The 23,819-nt window shown below is 39.3% G+C and overlaps 1 protein-coding gene across 2 annotated transcripts in view; it reads left to right on the forward strand.

Moving 5' to 3' along the window:
- Positions 1-23,819, forward strand: part of myom3 (myomesin 3) — a 293,178-nt gene that overhangs the window by 186,644 nt on the left and 82,715 nt on the right. For both annotated transcript variants that reach the window (XM_051919078.1, XM_028819087.2), the window contains 3 exons: positions 15,990-16,116; positions 16,301-16,479; positions 21,018-21,132. In XM_051919078.1, coding sequence (XP_051775038.1) covers positions 15,990-16,116; positions 16,301-16,479; positions 21,018-21,132 — 421 coding nt within the window. The remainder of the gene's footprint in view (positions 1-15,989; positions 16,117-16,300; positions 16,480-21,017; positions 21,133-23,819) is intronic.

Here is a 23,819-nt window from a genome sequence, read left to right on the forward strand (position 1 = left end):
CTGACATCTTTCAATCACCATTCTATAACTCTCAGCCATTTTGATTTCCTGGCATTCAGCCTTCAGTTGATTCCATCCCTGCACCCCAGTGCTGCTGAATGTGCCCCGTTACCTTGAAATGGATATACGGGCCTTTTTCACTGGTTTCAATTTTGAACAAATTTTGAATTGTACTCTTTAGGCAGCAAGCTATGAAATAATGTAGAAGGGTGTGAACTCTTTCATAAGTTGACTATAAAGGAATTTTCAAGTATGCAATGTACAAAAAAATACCAAGTTTTGGTCAGAAGATATGAAGTTACACCTAGTCGGAGACAAGTAAACAGGGGAAGAGAGGTGTGGTTATCAGAGTGACAGTCTGGCATCTGTCTTATGTCTTATTTAACAAGGGGGTGATTGTCAAGTGGGTGAGATCAAGATGAAGCAGATAGTAATGTCAGAGGGACTGAAGCCAAACTCCTTTGCAAACTCTCTAGATTGCTCAGTGATGTGGCATGCAAAGTATGTTTGGGGACTTTGAAAAAAAGTTCACTGAACAGCAGCCCCTGATGGAAAGGCCTGGAATTGGAGAACCTCAAGGCACATTATAACCTCATTGCAGTAAACAAGCTAGATGCATCCTTTTAGGATTATTTAAATTAGGCAAATTAATTGTACAATCGATTTTCACTTGCGTCCTGCTTACAATGCTTTTCAGCCTTAAAATATCAGCAAATGTAAATTAATTTTCTTTGCCTCTTTTTTGGTCTGTTTACTAGTCATTAGGAATACGAGTCCATCAACATTCATTAGAAAGAGATCTCTAATTGATGAATTGATGAGTCTACCTTGTTTGGAAAATTTCAGAATCAGGCCGCTGCTGAACAAGTTAGTCTGTATTAGGATGCCCTCTGCAGGTTCTTTGCAGATTGACAATTAAATAGAAATATAGGAATCCAGGGTGGTGGTGCTAGAACATGAAAGGTTCAGATTTGTGAACTGTTATATATTACTATATGAGCAAAATCAATCTCACTTAACATTCTGGAGTTTAAAACATTTATTCAGAAATGGGGAGTCAATGCCTATCCTAGCAGCATAAGGCACAAGCCAGTAGTGAACAGGGTGCCAGCCATCTGAGGGCAGCCATACCCTTACATTGGGCCAATTTAGAATCTCCAGTTAAATTAGTTCATACTTCCGGATGTGAAAATAAATTAAAGAGCCAAGATAAAACCTTTAATGTTAGATTAGCAAATTGTGCTTGCGAAAATTTCACAAGACTAAAAGAGTTAATGAAATGATGACAGGGGAGAGAAGAACATCACACGTTACAATAAGAAGGTGATTATTTTAATAAGTAGTGACTTGTGAGAGGACTCACTATTAGAATAGTCATATGATTAGTGGGGGATGTTATTATAGTCACTTACAACAGCATGAATATTTACAGTACAAAGTGTAACATAAACAGGTTAACAGAACGTATTGGATAAGAAGGGAAATGCAGGACACATGTAAGTCAGTATGTGTGAAGTGTGGCTGGCAGGTAATGTAGTATGCCGACGTCTATAATAATTGTCGGAAAATGCAATTTGTTCCATGAACGTTATGTCAGCAAAAATATTCCCCTGTGTGTAACCTACAAGTACCTGTACATTTAACCCGGGTTTTGATTCAGCTCTGTAAAATGTAGTGTACAACTGGCCATGGGTAAAAACAGGGCCTGGCAGATAAACTCTGACGTTATTAAACGTTTGTCATTGTGACTTGGTGATAGTCATACAATATGCTAAATGAACGGGGAATTGCCTACGCCGTAATATAAAGGGAATATCTTGTTTTGAGTTGTCAGTATTATGGAATCCCTGTAGCTTTTCTGTCATAATGTTTCTTGTTGTCTGCCAATTTGCCGCTGCTCTTCAGAAAGGTTGTGTGTGTAATTGGTTTTTTGTTCACTATCTAGGTGCAAGACTTGCTGCCACTGATCTTTGGATAATATCGCTCTGTGGTTTGTCATACGTTGTCTTTGTTCTGAGGCATCCTGTCTGTGCTGGTTGGTCTGGTGTGATGTACATGTTTCTGCTTCTGTGCTTTGGTGCGAGTATGTAGGCCAGCGAGACCATTTCTGTTGGTCGTAGATAGGCTGTATGTACCTTTTCATTTTATCAGGAGGCTTATCAAAGTATGCACCGAATAAATAGCCAAATACCATAGTCTAGATAACTGGTCACATTGAAGACTAGAAGATAAGCCTAAGATCAAAACTCTGCCAGGAACACAGATTCCTCGCTATTGTTGTGGAGGGATATAGTAGTTGTGGCAACCAATGTTTATATTGAGCACGGAAGGACACAAGCAAATAAATATAAGGATTTGAGCCTGGGACATTTTAGCTTGGGGCAGCAGTGGTCATCAAAGTGGCAATTCCAATCTATTTTACAATATATAGTGCACTTTGTATTTATCGGCTCAAAGGATTATGTACCTGTATATTGATATGAAAATCAAACTATAAACTACAAGAGAAAAAATTGAAAAAAACACTTCAGTATGTACACTGAAATACAGATATACTGTTAAAGGTTTTCAGATGTTATTGTTACGCAGTACTGAATCACAGTGGATTTAATTTGAGTCTTTAACATCAGAGTGAAAACACATCACTGCAAAGTGGTCCAGATTTAATCTAAATATAAAACAAAAAAAAAAATCATTGCATTGTATTTACTCCCTTCAAGCCAGTATTTGGTAGATGAACCGCAGGTTTCTTGCACTCTGCATCAGGTTTTCCTCCAGGATTTTCTTGTATTTTAGTGCACTGATTTTACACCTCTACCCTCACAAGCCTTCCAGAGTCGGCTGCAGAGGAGCATCCACAATGCTGCTACCACCTTGTACAGCTATGAGGATGATGTCTTTCATAATCTGCCATGTTTAATGAATGTGCCCCGTTACCTTGAAATGGATATATGGGCCTTTTTCACTGGTTTCAATTTTTAGCAAATTTAAAATTGTACTCTTTAGGCAGCAAGCTATGAAATAATGTAGAAGGGTGTGAACTCTTTCATAAGTTGACTATAAACGAATCTTCAAGTATGCCATTTACAAACTAAACATGCTGTTTAGTCTGATGGCCTAGAAGCTCAATTTTGATCTCATCAGACCACAGAACCTTCTTCCAGCAGATTCAAAGTCTCAGGTGTGTCTTCTAGAAAACTCTGGCCAAGATGTCCTGTGCATTTCTTTTAACAGTGGCTTTCTCTTTGCCACCCTACTATAAAGCTGTGACTGGTGAAGATTCCTGGAAGCAGTTGTTGCCTATACTGTCTCTCCAATTTCAGTCACTGTAGTTTGTAACTCCTTCTCAGTTCTCATAGGTCTCTTGGTGGCTTCCCTCACTCATCTTCTTCTGACATGATCACTCAGTTTTGTGGACAGCCTGCTCTAGGCAGATTTACAGCTCTGGTGTTCTTATTCCCTTTCTAAGTGACTAATTTAACTGGACTCTAAGGGATGTGCTTTTCAGTCACCTTTTCACAGAGATGCTTGGAGTGTTCTTTTTGTCTTCATTTTGTAGTTTAGATCACCATACTGACAAGCTGGACCTTCCACATACATGTGCATTATACTACAGTCAAAAAAAACCCAGACAGATGATCTCCATCGGATTAATTATGGGACTTCTAAAGACAGTTGGCTACACCAGTGATGATTTAGGGGTGTCTATTATAGGGTTGAATATTTCTGCCATCAAGTAATTTGTGTTTTATATTTGGAATTATTTTGCAGAGATGTTTCACTGTAAAGAGCCTTTTTCTGTTCATCAGTGTAAAAAAAAAGCCAAATTAAATCCACTGTTGTATAACAATAAAATGTGACAACTTCTAAGTGGGTGAATACTTTTATATGCACTTATCAACAGACATTTTTTATACATTAAAATCTAATTAAAGTAAGCATTGGACATACTATGCTACAAGCAGCAACTACTTTGGATGGTGCTACTAGGTTTAGAAACCCTTCCTCAACTTCAGTAGGAATCTCAGGGTCACAAGAGTTTTGTCCCTTAATCCGTATGCATCACCCGAGTGGGGAAAGAAAGACTACATTAGCTACCACCACAGGAGAGTTCCAAATATGACTTTTGTCAGCAGCAACCACCACTAGCTGGTTTTAGCCCCCATGGCAGTCATCCTAGTGGTTTCTTCAACTCTTTGGGTTCCAGCCCAATCTTCCTTAAAAAATATCACACTGATGTTGGTGGAATTCCAGCGCTGCATGCCATCCTTTGACAAGAGCTTCACCAATCAAGTTCTGATACTTGGCTTTCTTTAGCTGGTGAGATATAGCTAGCCTGTCTTCCCAGATAACTGTAAGTTCTGCTACCAGGACGGTTTTTGTGTTCCTGGATAGCAGAATCAAATCTGGTTGGAATGTGGTTACTGCCACCACTTCTGGAAAGGCAAGATTCTAATTCAAATTCATTTACATTTCCAAATCTAAAGCATGATTCAAAATGAAAGACAGGTTCTTGGCAGTTTTTGCATTAGGGACCATATCTCCTTCCCTTAAGAACCTGGCAAGTTCAGATGGTGACTCTTGATGTCTTTTGACTTTGATCCTCTATTGGCCTTCTCCAAGCGCTTTGGGACATCCTGTCAGAATAAGGTTCAAAGTAGAGAGGGTTGCGCTGGAATGCCGACAAGATAGCTCTGCTTCTTGTAATGAAAAGTAAGTACATATATAAAAACATGAGACTCAAGCCAGCTTGAGATAGAGAAGGAAAAGCCAAAGCTCTGGTCTTCATAGACAGTGGAAAATATCCTTCTAAAGGGCATAGTCAATGGGTAGAGGCCGGTCAAAGTCCACGTGGCCCAAACCAGCTGGCTGTGCTGCACATCCTTGTACTTCAGAAATACAGCAACAGTCTGCTACTACAAGGCCTCATTCTAAGCATCAATTGACAGTGCAGGACACTGAGGAGGGCAAGAGAATGGCAAAGATTTGTTAGTAGTCAATCACAAAGATTGCCATAATTATTAGAGAAAAATAAGAACAGCCTCTCCTGCAGCTCTGTGCTAAAATAATGAATTTTCAGCCTTGATCTAAGTGCTGATGTCGGTGGGGTATCATTCATATTGGCAGCAGATTATCCCAGAGCCTGGAAGCCCAATCGCTAAAGGAATAAAAGAAAAGCCATTTTGCAATTAAAACCAGCTAGTGTTTTTGTTCTGGGCTGTTTCCTGCTTTGTCCTGGAAGGACACTGGCTCAAAGAGGCCCTGAAATTGACTTTAGTGGGATTAGTAAATGAATGGAAGGATAGATGGTGTTTCTTGTTCTTGGAGAGCAGCTAACTGTGAACAGACAATGAAGTGAAACAGGTACAGCCAGCCACCCAGACTACAATAATGAAGTAAAGTGGACACAGTCACTCCATCACCCTCTTCTTAACATTAAATCATGTGTAAAAGTACCTGAAAGTCATTAATGGAACTGCTGACATACAGCCTATGAATGCCTAACTCTAGACAGATGGGAGGCAGTTTTAAATGTGGCCAGACCACTGGTCACTAGCCAGCCTGAGTTTGTTGCAAAGAGTATTTTCCTGAGTCTTTAGTGTCCTCAGAGGAGCACTGTAGTGGGTCTGAATCGGACTTGCAAACTCAAGGGAAAAATAAACCCATCCATTTTATCCAGTTCAGGGTCTGGGGGTCTGCAGCTTAGCCTAGCAGCACTACAACAAGGCAGGCACGAGACATGGACAGGGAACCACCTATCACTTGTACATACACACTGAGTTGCCAGTTTATTTAAGGGGTCCTATCCTTGCAATATAAAAAAAGAAAGCCAAAATACCGGAGACAAATATGCTAACCTGGGAAGAACATGCAAACTCCACACAGACAGTGACCATGGGAGCATACTGGAACTAGTGGGATTGGTTTCAACTGTGCAGAGAATTTTATCAGCACTATATGTGTAGCTATGGACCACTACTCTTCACTGCTGTCATTATTTTTAAAGGGTTATTTAGCACAGTGGCCCCCTGTTTGTCACCCACATTCTCTTAATAGGCTGAGAATAGGAATTCCAAGTCAAGAAAGAACTTATCACATCACAACAAAAGGATCAGAGTCTTTACTTGGGAAGGCTGATTGTTTTCTTGTCAAACAAGCAGAGGCTTTCATATGGGGAGCCATTCCCTGTCGAAGAGAGCAGTCTGTTTAATGAATTTCTGACTACTATAAGATGGATTGCCATCGACTTTTATTTGAAATAAATAAACAAAAGAGGAGTTTAAAGCTGAGGGGTGGGGACTGGTGTAGCGGATTGCAGTATTCATGTCCTTACCTGGTTACTGTCTAACTTGAGATTTGAATGTTCTGTTAGGGTCCAGCCATTGTGCCTCTTTGTTAATTGTGAATGAGCAGCAAAGGACTGTCACACTTTATCCATATTTGATTTCGTGCTTCTAGGATAAGGGCCGACATCCTATCAGTGTCAAACTCTATTTAGCAAGGTACAGAATGGGTGGGTGAACTGTTTAAAATCATAACAGAGAAGGTCACAGTGGCCACATGATTACGATTAAAATCTAAGGAGCAGATGGAAATCTCAATGTCCTGCATCTTCTGCATTTGTCATGGCAACATTTGCTTTCTAATTTTGAAAGTTTGCCTCCAAATCAGTGCCTGATTTATGTATTTATTGTTTTACTTTACAGACATACTCTATAAAGAACAACAACTTTTCTTTATTTATAATATCCAATCAGCATTCAAGCAAGACATTTATTTATACTTATCCTGCCCACATTAGATGGGTCCTTTAAGGACACTGCACCACTCTAACTAGGACACCTCATTCAGCAGATGGAGGGCAAATCTTAAATTTAACATCAGTACTGGGCAGCTGTTACATATCCGGTAATGTGGCTGGGGCATACAAAGCCACTGATGAATGCAATTTAAATTTATTATCTTATACAGTACCGCTGCCGTGAGGAGGTCTCCTCAAGATAGATACATACATAATGTTCTACTGTGTTTGCCTCAAGGGAGAAATTCAGCTTTTTGCAGAAGCTCAAAAAATTAGATAACAAACAATAACCATCCCACACAAATAGAAAGAATTCCAAAAAAAGAAGAAAACTTCTGATTGGGCTAAAGGTAAGAGTAGCTGAGGTCACAATGCAGTATTATATATGTGTGGGAGCCCCAGCAGTGTTTCTTGACAAAGTTCTGCTTATTAACTTGTTGACTGAGTATACTCAGTGTTAGTGTTAGAGGATGTGCAGCATTGTTCAAAATTGCGCTCAGTTTGTTTTTCATTTATTCCTCTGCTACTACTTCTAGTTGGTACAGAGTGTGTTCCATAATTGAGCCTGACATCTTAATTAATGTGTTTATTTAGTTGGGCTTTCTTGAAGTGATGTTACTGGCTCAGCACAACATAGCATAGAAAATTGCACTGGCCATCAAAGCAATATAGGCCATGCAAAGGATATCACTACCCACATTAAAGGGACACAGCCTGCTAAAAAAAAGTCAGCTCTGCTCTTTCTTATGTAGTTTTATAGTTCCTCTGTGTTACTAAACCAGTCCAGCATGACGTTGACCACCAAGTACTGGTAGTAGTACACACCTTTAAATCCACTTCCATACAGTCAAAGATGATCAACAAGTACAGAAGAAGAAGAGCAAAAGAAGACTTTAGGTGGCTTGCATATTCTGTTAACATTGGGCCTTTGAACATGACAGCATCAGCTTGATATTAGATCAGGAATTTAAATGCAAGAGTATAAGAGCATTCAAAACATGCCTGAGCTAAAGAAAAAACAGAGTGTCACATGACATCTCCCACACTGAACCCTACTGTATTTTATGAGTGCAGTAATGGCTCAGATTCCTCTTTGCAGCTCTTTTAACAAACCAATTTCCAGCCTCTGAAAGTTTAGTCCTTACTATTGATGGTGCATTGGTCTTTTATTTTCATTCATCCATTTCCAAATATTTTGTTGGTTTTGTAAATCCACATAGCCTGCTCTGAAACAATTTAAGAGTTCCCATTTGACTCCTTAGACTAAAATGTAAGCTTGATAAAAGAATGGGACAGGCAGTTCAGGAAATACCCCAGTATAAATTGTAATGAACTAAAAAAATCCTTCAAATTCTGGGAAATGACTTTTTTGATGTGGTGTCAGCCATTCAAAGCTAAGTCTGCATGAAATGGCACATAAGAAACACGTGAGTGATGAAATGTATTCTAAAGGTATGGAAGAAAAAATGCTATTGGAATGCTGGGGCTTAAAGTCTCAGACCATGTTGCCCTTTCAAAGTTAATAATAATAATAATACATTTTACTTATTCGTAGGCGCCTTTCTAAACGCTCAAGGGCACCAAACAATAGATAAAACACACATTATAAACAAGTTAAGGACAGTCTCTTATATGTCATTACCTGCTGTATCACAGAATGACCTTTATACAGACTGCCTGTCAATTAAATTGTACTTTTCAATATAATTGTCAAAATTTGACTCACTTAGTCTCATCGAGCCAGACATATGATAAATACATCTGCAGACAACCATGTGTGAATTTTGCTTAAAAGTGGGTGGGAACAAACAGACGGCTCCCTGAGTGTCACATTTCTAAACCAATCCAATGCCTCATAAAGGCGACGCTCAAAGTAAGGGCAGTGATTTCGAACTGCAAAGAACAGTGGTTTTCTCATTTTCCTGGTCCAACAGACAGCAAACCTGTAATTATAATAAACTGTCTAGAGAGGAAACGTCTCCTACAAAGACCCGTATTAAACATGTGAAAGTGTGTCGAATATACAGAGAGCACATTGCACATGTTAAAAAAAAATAACCTGTTGCAAGGGAAAAGACCTTTCTGTAAAATCGGATTATATGTTGGCATTCAAAGCCATCAGTTGGCTAGTAGTAGAAGCATTCTTCTAGGTGCTTTGTGTGCTCTCTGTCATCTAAACTTACATCAGCATTGATTTAGGGTTGAAAGAACTGGCAGCTACATTTGTGAAAAAATGAACTGCAAAATATGCATTCAAAGTAAATGGTGTGTCACACCCCAAGAAGAAGACTGCTGTTAAAAGAACTGATAATGAAGAGCCACAGGAGATGCAGATTTCAGTATTCAAACCAACATAATCAACTAATCTGGCCTAGCAGCACTGGTAAAGTACAGACGAGGCAGCAGAGCATCCACCTTCTGACTGACATCTAAACGAATAACTAAGGAAATTTCACATTACTTTCAAACTGGAAATACAAACATGCCATGCCAGAATAGCCACAAAGCTTAAACATGTAGTATACACCTAGACTACAATGCTTATGTAAACTCTATTTGCTGTTATTATGCCATATAGTAATGCAATGGTCAAAATGACAGAAAAATATCATGGCAAACAGAAGCAATTCTCTAATGCGTGGGGCCAAGTCGCTGCAGTGGACTGTGTGTGTATGTATGTCTCCTCTGTCACCATGCGCATTACAATGTACAAATTTTTCTTTAAGCTTCTTACATTGCAATACAGAGCTCCTGGATAACAGCAATTTTAGCTTTTCATTTTCCCTCAGCATCCAGTCTTTTGTTCAGTTTTTTTTTTTTTTGCTCTAACCCTGAAACCCTGGGGCCTCATTTATAAACGGTGCGTACGCACAGAAATGTTGCGTAAGAACATTTCCACATTCAAATCGTGATGTATAAAACCTAAACTTGGCATAAAGCCACGCACATTTCCACGGTACCTCTTACCCTGTCGTACGCAAGTTCTCCGCTCGGTTTTGCAGACTGGCGGCACCCAGCGTCAAAGCAGTGCTACTGTTCCTGTGTGATTATCCTTTCTTTTCCTGACGTGGCTTTATAAATAAACTGAAATTAACCACATATTGTTTATTAGTTTAATGCATCTGATTGTAATTAACCTGTAACAATATAATGGTCCACAGAATGGTTAAACTATTCTAAATACCATAACTGCTTTAGCGTTGTTACTCTCACTGCATCTTCTTCTTCTTCTTCTTATTTTTCTTCTTCTGTCAGCTGCTCCTGTTAGGGGTTGCCACAGCGGATCATCTTTTTTTATATTACCCTCACTGCACCACTCGGAGTATTTATATCACTGTATCTGAGTGTGAATCACAGATCTACAGCGATCAGAAAGAGAATTATCAGTATACAGCATCAAGCACACACTGCCTCAGCCATTCACTATTTGAACTGCTCTCATCCGACAAACGCTTCAGAGCCTTTCCTTTTCGGACCTCGCAGTTCACAAACAGTTTCATCCCAAGAACTATATATGCACTCAATCAGTCCATCAAGTACTCCTTGTAGAACTGTTTGTACTTGCAAGTTACAGTTAGGTAATTGTACTTATAATACAGTTATAATATTGCACAACCTGAGCCACTTTATAAAGCGTGTATTTACATATGATGACGATATCATTTTAAAGATGAAATGCAGCAAAATATATTTATTATATTATACAGATAAAACTTTAACTTTAACTACACGGTGCCACAGCGCTAGCGAAAAACTTGAGCTTCGTTCACCGATTCTTCCTGCCTCGCGCTGTATTCATGCTGTGGCTGGCGCGACACTGGAAGGATAGGTGGATAGAATAATTAAACATTATGAAGATATTTCGAAGAAGAATTGGCGTTCTAAGCTTACAGATGGCTTAACATCTATTACAGAGCCGATTGTGTGGCGATTGGGTATTTAGCGAAAGAAAAGTAAGGACAGGAATTGGGGGTTTGTACATTTGAAAGAGACAGTACTTCTGTAATAAAGCATTTCATCGAAGGTCACGCATAGCTCAGCAAGCATCTTGCGTAGGACATGAACAATCACCATGTTAACTCATATCATCGTGAAAATGATATCACGTATGCATCTCAGTATTTTAATTATTCAGAGAGCTGTAATATTACGAATGTAATGGATTCTGTGTCCTATCGGAGGAAGAGTACGTAGTGCTTCAGGCACATAGAGCACATATAAGATCAAATTCACAACAAAGCATTTAACGTGCTACTTTAGTTACGATGGGATTTGAGAAACTAGTAAATTAAACGATTTTAAGATGAAGTTTATGATGTTCTACTTTAATGACAAAATAAACTACGTGATTAAAGTGGAAATTTCGAGATTAAAGTTGACATTTCGTGCTTTTTTTTCCCCACTGTGTGCCTTTTTTTTTTTCACTGTACCCTAATAAGCTTTCATATGACATTCAGACGGTGGGCTACGAGTTGCCTTTTCACAACGACTTTGATATGTGACAGCTTCTTTTTTATTTCGGGCACTGTGCGACTTTGTGAACTTGAGCTTTCGAGTTTCTCCGACACGCTATGTCACTCGATCAACTTCCTTTTGTTGCTTACATAACTGTTTAAACCAACAAATAGTATGTTTTTCTTTGCCTCCATTTGGTATTCGCTGAAATTCTTCCATTTTCCCTCTTGCTTTTCCCATTATCTTTTCACAGAACGCTGAGCTTAAGGGCTTTTTATATTGATTTGCATATTCAAAGAGGCGTAATTCTGGGAGGAGTTGGGGCGGGTCATCAGGCGCGTGCATGAGCATTACTTTTCACGCTGACCGGAATTTATGTAGCGGAAGAATGCGGAAGTTGGCGAACGCACAGATTCCTACATCTGGATTTTTCTGTGTGTAAGCACATTTCGGCTTTTGTGCGTACGTCATGTTATAGTGCGAATTTTACACACGGCGTTATGCATGAGGCCCCTCATGATTAAAAATTGCACAGACTGGAGGAATTGGGGCCAGGTGTTTTACAAAGAAATCCTGTAGGAGTAGGCTTTCCAGCTGCATATTTCGCTGCCCTTCACTTCAAAGTTTTTAATGAGTTGTCCCCAGATGTGTATTGTCATTTGATGAATCACGTTGTTTGCATGTTCTCCCCGTGTCTGTGTGGGTTTCCTCCGGGCGCTCCGGTTTCCTCCCACAGTCCAAAGACATGCAGGTTCGGTGGATTAGCAATTCTAAATTGGCCCTAGTGTGTGCTTGGTGTGTGGGGATGTTTGTGTGTGTCCTGCGGTGGGTTGGCACCCTGCCCAGGATTGGTTCCTGCCATGTGCCCTGTGTTGGCTGGGATTGGCCCCAGCAGACCCCCGTGACCCTGTGTTCGGATTCAGCGGGTTCGAAAATGGATGGATGGATGGATGAATCACGTTGGGCCCCATAAGACTACGACGTACTTTAAAGTAGCCCACACTTGTAAAGTCCTTCCTCAAGTTTTATGAAGGGAACATTTCCGTGATGGGTGGCATGGTAGCAAATTGGCACTCCTGTTGCTTCACAGAGCCCTGAACTCCAATCCTAGTCCTGGCAATATCTGTGTGGTGTTTTAATGTTCTCCCTATCTGCATGTGAGCACATCCTAAAATGTGCATATTATGCTAAGTGATTACTTTAAATTGACCTGATATAAGTGAACAAGTGGGGTTGTTGTAAATGTGCACTGGCACAGAGCTGATCCCTGCCTTAACATCAAATACCGCCAGGCTAGGCTCCTGCTCTCAGTAATAATTCAAAAAAATGAATGAGCGAATGGATTTTTTCCAATGGGCATCAATTCTGAAAAGACATTCTCAGATAATTTATTATTCATAAACAGTTTTGAAAAATATTGACATGGCAGCAATGTGGTTAGAAGACAGAGTTGCATTCTCTTCTGAATAATTATGTCTTCTTCCTCCAGCCCTAATAAGATATTTTACAGCAAAAGATGCATTGATAAGTTGTATTTGCAGCCATCCATCATGTTTCTGCTCAGATAAGATTGACATTGACAAAGCATCCTTCATTCGGCTAGCCAGAGTCATTACTCTCCTTTTCATTTTCTATCTCTGTTGGAAGCATTAGGCAAAAATTGAAGTTAGAAATAATTTCTGGCATCGGCATTGTCAAGAGCAAACCATCAGCTACATTTTTTTTTTTAAACCGAATGTGCGATTACTGTCGCTGAATGCTATAAATCAGTTTATGCATCCTCTGGGTAAAATAAGAAACTGGAAAATGAAACTCTTGTTGTAAGATGCAGCAGTTGTATACTTATGGTGCTGAAATATCATAATATGTTACCAATTAAGTCAATGTACAACATTATGCAAATATATAATTAGCTAGAATGAGGAAGAAAATGTGAGGTCATTTCTTAAATAAACTATTCAGGGGTGTTAATTTTATGTCACCAGCCCATGTGTTTTTTTTTATTTTCCATTACAGGTTTTTGACAAATTATCAAATCATTAAATGGAAAAATGTTTTTGTTTACCTATTGTCATTTCTATATAGATGTTCAATCAATAAAAAACAATTTTTGTAGTACAGAACATAGACTCCTCTCTAAAGGTCCTAAACATGGAATAAGTGGGCATGGAGATTGGATGGACGCCCATTACCTTCCCAAGGTGCAAACAGTTGTTTAATATGGAGTTGTAGTGACACCTGATGAAAACTATACAGCCAAACATTGAGTTTCTAATTTTTTGTTTCATTTGTTGGTTTGTAAAAAAAATTGAACCTTTTTTCCTTTGATAACATTGAACAAAAAAGATTTTGCTTGCTGAACATTTTTGGTGTATCTTATGAATTTTATCGTACTGATCACAAAAATCACTTGTAAATATTGCTATTGCTATTATCCATCCATCCATCCATTATCCAACCTGCTATATCCTATCTGCAGGGTCACAGGGTCTGCTGGAGCCAATCCCAGCCAACACAGGGCGCAAGGCAGGAAACAAACCCCGGGCAAGGCACCAACCTACCACAGTATTGCTATTATTTACTATTTTATTTATCTTTTTTTGTGATTTCCTCTCATAGTATAAGAATACCTTTTGTCATACATGAGTGTGTAGGGGGCGATCTAAGGACTTGTGTGTCGACTGTAATACCACCTCGGGACATGAGAGGGAGCTGTCACTCACATTCTCCTCTTCTATCAGCAGACCAGAGGATGTGAAAGTCGAAGACACTTGAAGATGTTACTGGCCTCACGCTCTAGGGGAACCTGGGCCAGGTACAAGTCACTGTTGCTACAGGGTGTAGCCACAGCAATATGGTGTAAAGCATAAAAGAAACAGACAGCAGTCCCAAGTCTCAGACCATACTTCTCTGTTCTCTTCTTCTTTTATTCTCCTTTTCCCAGAAATATATATATGCTTCAATTTCTGCATAGATGAACATGGTAATCAGAGAAAACAATGGTGCAAGCCAATTTACTCTGTATAACAAATAGTGTAAACACATTTACTTTGAGTACTTGATTAGAAACCAATGTCCCCAGAACTCGTTAATTTTCCAAGGAAGCAAACAGTTCTGTATCTACACATTGTGTGTAGATAAGACACTAAATCAAAGCAGTCTGACTATTCAAAGCAGGTGACTCTTTAGCAAGACAGGTAACTATTTGTGTCCTGTAGATAGCCATCAGCAATAACCGGTAGCAGAATTTTCCAGAAATTCTGCCTTTCCTTTAAAACACTGGTTTATAGCTCATTACACTAAGCAACACACCGAAATGTCATTTTCTTTAGAATACTGAATTCTAGCCCATTACAAAGACATGCCCACTTCCTCTCCAAACTCTCCTTCCGGGGTAAAAGAGATATAATGACTATCGTTACAAGAAGAAGTCAGTCTGTTACATAGACTCGGGTCAAATATTTTCTTCTTGTGAACATTGTTCAGTTATACAAGGATCACTGGCTGGTACCCCAAATCTTCATCGGTGTCTTGCCTTATCTTTTACAATTTACAACTAAAACTGGAACATTTGTGGCGATCTACAAGTAGTGGAACTGCTACTAGGAATGCATGTCTGATATCCCAAGTACTGCTGTTTCATTTGTCAATGGTACAGCTGTGCTAAAGAGTCTCAGTACATTAAAAAGAACTGGCTGCTCCACAAGCATTTGGTTTCAGGGCAGAAAAGTGTGGCATATAAGCCACATGTTGACCCAACAAAGATATTTTTGTTTCCTCACTATATAAATCTTGGACTAATACAAAAGTTTGGGAAGCAATGAACAAGGAAGGTGAAGGATTTCAATATTTGAGATAGACGTTTCCACAGTTAAGTAATGCCAAGATTAAGGAAAGCACTTTTATTGTTCCACAAAGACATCATCAATGGCAAGCTTTTTGAAGATCTGCTAATAGAAATCACATTAAATGCATTCAGTGATGTTGTTAAGCATTTTCTTGTCAACTACAGAGGCGGTTGACACCACACTTCAAGCATACAAAACCAGGAAGTACCACATGTTGTTAAAGAAGAAATTTCTGCATTCACACTCGGACTTCTTCCCTGTTAATTTTGGTGACATTAGTGACAAACATGGTGAAAGGTTTCACAAAGACATTGCAGTGATGGAAAGGCAATGTTAGGGCAAGTAGAATCCATCAGTGCTGGCCAACTGAAACAAGAAAAATCAAATGCTGAGTGCTAAGAAAAATCAGCAGCAAACTCAGTATGTTCATATCATTAAGCAATTAAACATGCTAAATTCAACACAAGTTAATTTTGTTACTCCAAATTAATATGCGATACAGGCAATCTGAAATTATGTCTGTGTTCAGCATGAAGCAGTCTATCATAATCAGCCAACATTTTTAGGAAGCAAAATTTTTGAAAATAGGTGTTTTTGTAAGTGTAATATAAATTGTGTGCATGAATTCCTTGCCACTGGTGTCCTAACAATAAAGTACAGTTATTGCGTTTACAGTGGACTGCTGCCCCATCTAGAGATCTTTCTGGCCTTGCATCCAATATTAATTAAGTTGGTTGGAATATGTATTATTCTGATAACAAAGGGATTTATCTACAAGATTGTGGAAAATGATACCTATGCCCTACCTGAATTTAATTAGACTTACTAAACCAGAAGGAGAGATTTTAAAAATGTAAATAAAATATCATTTATTTCTGCAACAGGTAAAAAATCTTCAGGAAGGTCACTTCTATCAGTTTAGAGCCATGGCTATGAATGCTGCAGGTGTTGGAGCCCCATCAAAGCCCAGCAATCCATTTCTGTGCAGGGAATGGACAATGCCACAACCTGGTAAGAGAAGAGAATACATTCACCTCTGCTAGCTAACCAAAATAAATGCTAAAGATCCATAAGATCTTTGTAGAATCTTGGTTAAGTGTGAATAGGGTGATTGCATGTTTCCTGGTGATAAAATTGGTTCTATGTTGTACTCCAGCTTCCCAAATTGAATATCTGATGTTCTACATTTGTCTAGGCCCACCATATGATGTGGTATGTCGAGAGGTTCGAGAAAATTCATTGGTGCTTCTCTGGGAGCCACCTATCTATACTGGCCAGAGTCCAGTCACTGGCTACTTAATTGAAGCACGTAAAGCAGGATCTGAGGTGTGGACGGCAGTAACGACTGAGCAAACACAAAAAACATGGCTGAAGGTTTGTTTAAAGTATTTTCAAAAGCATTTCTCATATAGAATTAATTAATATACCAGCCTGTTATGTACGTTTTCTGTCTATGTTGTAAAAGAATGTGGGAGGAAAAAAAAATGAAGAGTTGGTGACTGGCATTGGGCCCCCATTTATTTCCTGGGTTTTCTTCAGGTGCAGAAATGCACACGAGTAAGCCAACAGATACCCACAGGATCTTTGATAATTGGTATTCGCCCCTTTAATATGACATTCCTGAATCATCACTGGAGCAGCCAATTGCTTTTGAAAGTCACATAATTAGTTAAGTGGAGATTACCTGACTGTAGTCAAGGGGGTTTTCATTGTAGTATAAATGCACCTCATCAGGAAGGTCCAACTTCTGTGGAGTCAGTATGATGGCCTAACTTACACAATGTGCACAAAAGAACACTCCAAGGAACTCTGTGAAAAGGTAATCGAAAATCACAAGTCAAGGGACAGAGACAAGAAAATATCCATATCCATTGGAGTCCAGTTAATATTAGTCATTAAAAAATGGAAATAGTATGGCACAGCCGTAAACCTGCCACAACAACTAAGTGATTGTGCAAGAAGAAGAATACTGAGGGAGGCACCAACAGACATATGAGAACTCTGAAGGAGTCAACAGTCACATGTTTATAGGAGTGGGAGAGTGGCAAAGAGAAAAGAATTAAAAAACATCCAACATCTTGGCTACAGTTTGCCAGAAGGCACATGGAAGACTCTGATCCATCTTCCATCTGACTTCAATGGTCTGATCAGGCCACCTTTGAACTTCTTGACCATCAGACTAATTGCCATGTTTGAACACTACACATTATCAAAGACACAACATTGCCACTGTGAAGCATAGTGGTGGCAGCAACATGCTGTGGAGATGCTCCATCTGCAGAAGGCACCATAAGGGATGTTAGGGTAGAGGGTAAAATGAAAGCGGCAAAACACTGAGAAATTCTGAAGGAAAAGCTGCTGCAGTCTGCAAGGAATATGCGACTTGGGAGAAGATATCTTATCCAGTGTGATGGCCGGCCGGCAACTCAACCTGGCCGGGATGCCCCTGGAATAGAAGGACAGGGGAAGGCAGTTATTTGCTGACACTGCTTCCCCCAAAATATTACATGGCAGCTTCCCTGGAGTGCAGTGGTACCCCGGATTCCCACTGGGTACTATGTGACATGGAGTTTGAACACACAGCCCTGCTGGGCGCCGTGGGTGCCGCCAGGAGGAGCTGTCAAAGGACCTGGGGACATATTCTTTCATTGTAGTCCGGAAGTACAAGGTAGTCATGAGGACGGAAGCCCCAAAGTACTTCCAGGCTGAAGAAAATGCCTGTTCTTTATTAAGACCCGGAAGTGCAGCCAGTCACTTGGTCAGAAGGACAGAAGCACTTCCGGGTCAAAGACTATTTAAAGGACTGATGGGAACCCAGCAGAGTGCCGGAGTTGGGAGGGAGTGTGACAGAGCTTGCTGGGAGGTAGAGGAGAGTATTGTGTTTAAGTATTGTGAGTTTATTGGTGTTTAATGTGGCTATCTCAGAGAAAAGAAGAAATTAAATTATTTCTCAGTGCTTTTAACTTGTGTCCAGTGTGTTTGTCAGTTAGGGAAAAGGTGATCAATAGTGCCACCAAGCGTCCACACATTTGCACCAGCAAGACAGCACCCTCGAGCATAAAGCCAAAGATACAAAGGAATGGTTTACAAAGAACAATGTTAATGGCTTGGAGTGGCCAACTCAGAGTCCTAATCTCAATCCAATCGAGAATTTGCGGCTGGACTTGAAGATGGCTGTTCACTCACGATTCTCATGCCACCTGACAAAGCTTCAGCAGTTTTGCAAAGTAGAATGGGGACAAATGACAGTGTCCAGGGGCCTCATGTATAAACGGTGCATACACACAAAAATGTTGCGTATGAATGTTTCCACGCTCAAATCGCGATGTATAAAACCTAAACTTGGCATAAAGCCATACATATTTTCACGGTAGCTCCAACCCTGGCATACACAAGTTCTCCGCTCGGTTTTGCAAACTCGCGGCACCCAGCGTCAAAGCAGTGCTACTGTTTCTGTGTGGTTACCCTTTCTTTTTTAGATCTGCATCCCTGACGCGGCTTTATCATATACACTGAAACTAACTGTATTTTGTTTATTAGTTGAAGGCATCTGATTGTAATTAACCTGTAACAATATAATGGTCCAAGGAATAGCCAAAGTATTCCAAATACCATAGCTGCTTTAGCATTGTTACTCTCACTGCACCTTCTTTTTCTTATTTCAGGTGCTCTCGTTAGGGGTTGCCACAGCGGATCATACTTTTCCATATTACTCACTGCACCACTCGGAGTATTTATATCTCTATATCTGAGTGGGGAGTCACAGATCTACAGCAGCTGATCGGAAATGGAATTATCGGTATACAGCATCAAGCACACGCTGCCTCAGCCATGCTGTCTATTGAACTGCTCTCATACGGTAAACGCTTCAGAGCCTTTCCCGTACAGACCTCGCAGTTCAGAAACAGTTTCATCCCAATAACTATAAATGCACTCAATCAGTCCATCAAGTGCTCCTTGTAGAACTGTTTGTACTTATAAGTACAATTACCTCACTGTAAACTTGCACTACAGTTATAATATTGCACAACCTGAGCCACTTTATAAAGCACATATTTACATATGATGACAATATCATTTTTAAGATGAAATGCCACAAAATGTGTTTATTACATTATACAGATAAAACTTTAACTTCATTTAAATGATCTATATTGTTAATAATTAAACATGTGAGGACACGGTGTCGCAGTGCTAGTGAGGAGCTGGCGCTCCATTCACAGATTGTTCCTGCCTCGCGCTGTATTCTTGCTGGTGCTGGCACGACACTGGAAGGATAGATGGATAGAATAATTAAGCATGTACTAAAAAGATATTTCAAAGTTCCTTAAAAGTTTTGAAGAATCGGCATTCTAAGCTTACAGATGGCTTAACGTCTATTACAGAGCTGATTGTGTGGCGATTGGGTATTTGGAGAAAGAAAAAGAAGGACAGGAATTGGTGGTTAGTACATTTGAAAGAGACAGTACTGCTGCAATAAAGTATTTCATCGAAGGTAATGCAGCAAGCATCTTGCGTGAGGCAGGAACAATCACTACGCCACCGTGTTCCCATGTTTAATAACATGCTTTAACTCCTATCATCATGAAAATGATATCAAGTATACATCTCAGTATTTTAATTATTCAGAGAGCTGTAATATCACGAATGTACTGGATTCTGCGTCCTATCGGAGGAAAAGAAGGCCGGTTTAAGAAGCACATAGTGATTCACACACATGGAGCACGTAGAAGATCAAATACAAAACAAAACATGTAACGTAATACTTTAGTTACGATGGGATTTGAGAAACTAGTAAATTAAACGATTTTAAGATGAAGTTTATGATGTTCTACTTTAATGACAAAATAAACTACGTGATTAAAGTGGAAATTTCGAGATTAAAGTGGACATTTCATGCTTTTTCCCCACTGCGTGCCTTTTTTTTTCTCTATACCCTAATAAGCTTTCATATGACACTCAGACGGTGGGCTACGACTCGCCTTTTCACGGCGACTTTCATATGTGACAACTTTTTTTTTTTATTTCGAGCACTGTGCGACTTTGTGAACTTGAGCTTTCAAGTTTCTCCGACATGCTATGTCACTTGATCAACTTCCTTTTGTTGTTTATACCACTGTTTAAACCAACAAATAGTAAGTTTTTCCTTGCCTCCATTTAGGTATTTGCTGAAATTCTTCTGTTTTCCCTTGTGCTTCTGCCATTGTCTTTTCACAGAAGGCTGATCTTAAGGGCTATTTATATTGATTTGCATATTCAAAGAGGCGTAATTCTGGTAGGAGTTGGGGCGGGACAGCAGGCGCGTCACGTTTGTTACTTTTCACACTGACCGGGATTTATGTAGCAGAAGAACGTGGAAGTTGGCGTTCGCACAGATTTATGCATCTGGATTTTTTTGTGCGTACAAACATTTCCGCTTTTGTGCTTACGCCATGTTATAGTGTGAATTCTACGCACGCCGTTATACATGAGGCCCCAGATGTACAAAGCTTGTAGAACCTGTGCACACAGAAAGAAGGCTTCATGGTGGCCAAAGGTGCATCTATTAAATATTGATTTCAAGGGGGTGAGTACTGTGCAATCAATTATTTTGTGCTTTATATTTGTAATTAATTTAGACTGCTTTGTAGAGATTGGCTTTCACTTTAACATTGAAGGGTATTTTTCTTTTGATCAGCGTCAAAAAAATCTAAATGATTTCCACTGTGATTCAATGTTATATGTTAAGAAAGTGTCGCAACTTCCAATGGGGTGAATACTTTATGGACATGGTATCTTCACCTAAAACACTGTATCTACTTTGGATTCTGATTAAAAGATGGTAAAAACCAGCTGACAATTTCTAAGAATTTAAATTATTGCACTTTCCCTCTATGGTGAACTCCGGGGTTATAATATCTATGTTTTAACAGGTATCAAACCTGGAAAGTGGCCAAACCTATGCATTCAGAGTTTCTGCGGTCAATTCAGCAGGAGCTGGTGAATTTTCCATGCCTTCCCAAGATGTGTGCATTGAAATCAAAGCAGGTATTCTATTTTCTTAGATTTACTTCACACACTGATTGCATATTACTAGAGGGAGCTGCCAGGCTTAGTGATATATAGGCAGGTGCCAAAATAGGTTTTGCCTTTGCCTCAGAATATCTGAGCCCACAAAAGAGATTATGAGAAAGCATAAATCCTGCCATGTTGGAAAGAGTGCACTCTAATGTACAGAAAAGAATAAAAAATGTTAAAGCAACTAAATTGCTCGTTGGCCGAGAGGGCTGAACGGAAAAGAAAAGTGCAAAAATGTCATATAATGTATAACAATTCTCTCTGAGGAGAGGAGTCTGATTTCTGACTCTATCTGGAAACTCATTTACATTTCGACCCTATCAGTAGATCCCAGTGTTTGAAAAATGAGAGTGTGATAGAAGGAGTGCGGCCGCAAAATGATTACTCATTCCACACATGCTGCCCATTCCTGATTGTTGCATGCCACTGCTGAGCTTCTGGGTTATATCCCTGGAACAAGTTTTAATCATTTAAAATGTACAACGATATGTTGTACAAAGTTCAGTCAAGTCTGATCTGGACAGAATGGTACTAAATATTGAATATTTTATCAGTGTACCATGAGAAAAAGCTACTTGCCCAAGGGGATCCCTGGCGGGATACTCAGACATCATAACAACACAGGATTTGGTTGTTTATGTGGACCTCCCTGCTTTGCCCTGTTTTTTTAACCCTTGCTTTTCCTTTACTTCTGATCTGAAGTCATGCTGATCTTTATTCAGATGTGGTGACAAAGCCAGTGAACCCTGCACTTCAAGTAGAATTATTAATACCCCATGGCTATTATACACTACATCATAGTGCAATGCCAAAAATGTACTTTGCAATTCCTTATCGAAGAAGGGTCATTTTGAAGGAGAAATATTATACTAAAAATTGAACAGAGAAGAAAGAAAGAATAAAATAATCCATCCATCAATGTTTTAACCTAACCCACTTATTCACTTCAGGATTGTTGGAAGCTTGTGACTAAAATAACAGTAAATGTACACAAAGCAGGAATCATCCCTGGATGGAGGGCCAGTTCATCAAAGGCCCCCATGCACACATCCACACTCACTCAAATTGAGCCTGTCATGGTCCTTCTGGGATATACTTTTTGACATAATGGAATAACTTTTTTTATTGATTTTATTACATCGCCATTTTGTTTTAACTAGCACCACTTTTTTGTGTATTTTGTATTTTGCGGCTGTTGCTGTTAAAAACTAGGAGTCCCAAAGCATATAAATTCCAAAAGCACTTCGAGGGGGGAGTACACCACCAAACCTGGGATAAGAATAAGGGAAAACGCAGGGTCTTTACAACATAAAAGTTTTAGACTCACAAAATGTTATACTGTAAAGCTGTAAAAAAGCACAAGAGACATAAAGAGTTGTCAGGAAAGGCAATGCAATGTGAACAAAGTCTGAATACAGAATCCAAATTGAGTGGTCGAAAAAATAAAGCAAGAGGGTCAAAATTCCAAAATATACAAAAGGCACAAGTACAGTAAGGTACAAGGAAAGTCACTGGCAAAAGAACACATCCACAATGACCTGGCAGGAACTATGGGAGACACTCTGGACAAATAGGAGGACCACCCACAAAATACAAGGTGCATAACAAAGGCAGCATGCACAGAAAGAAACCAAACAATACCGCCAAACTAATAAAATACATAATTAATATCAAATCTCTAACATACATTAATTCGCAATGTTAACAAACAAAAGAATCAAACACGAACAAGACAGACATAAATCAAAGATCTGAACCCCAAGTCAGGGGACAAACTCTGTCTAAAATATAACAGTTACAGGCATTACCAGTTGCATGAAAAACAAATGAACTTAAAAACGTCTGCTGTTGATGTATTTGTTTATTAGGGTCTGTTTTCCTAGTACTAGTTTTGAATTCTTGTTAAGGCATTTTTTTACTTTGTTTTTTTGCTTGCATCTCTCTTGACTTGCTCCATGGTCTTTCATATCCTGATACTTATGATACTTTGCCTTTTGTCCATTTAGGACAAGCCTTTATCTATATGTATAAATGTCAATGTATGTGCTTATGTGTGTGTATGTATGTACCGTATGTATGTTCCAGCATCACTTCCGAACGGCTGGAGTGATTTTCATCAAACTTGGTACACATGTTTCTGATTGGTCGATTAAAAATACTGTAGGGTGAAATCAACCCTAACCCACCCGCTTCTGGGTAGGGTGATGGGTGATCTTGTGGTCTTGTATGCATGTTTTCATCCAGTTGACACTCGGAACGACGACCAGAGGGTGAACTTGAGGTTACTGTCAGCATTCTTTATGTTTGAGCACCACCGCGCCCCTGTTGCTTTTGAAATTAAATAGAGTTGGCCTGTTCCGAGTGTCAACTGGATGATAACATACATTAAAGACCGCAAAACAAGCACATTAGTGAGTCTTCATTGTTTGTTAATTTATTTTTATTTTTAAAGTTGTGTGTTTTTTATGATATTTTTCTCAAACAATAAAAAAAAACACACACTTTATTTTCCTCCTGGGCAATGCTGGGTATTTCAGCTATGCTAGTTGTTCGAAAAAGTACAAAAGAGCCAATTTAGTCAGCTATTACCACAAGCTGCATATCTTCGGGATATAGTAGGAAACCATTTATTTTTGCAAGTTACAAAAATGAAAAAA

The sequence above is a fragment of the Erpetoichthys calabaricus genome, chromosome 14, assembly GCF_900747795.2.
Source record: "Erpetoichthys calabaricus chromosome 14, fErpCal1.3, whole genome shotgun sequence".
Lineage (NCBI taxonomy): Eukaryota > Metazoa > Chordata > Cladistia > Polypteriformes > Polypteridae > Erpetoichthys > Erpetoichthys calabaricus.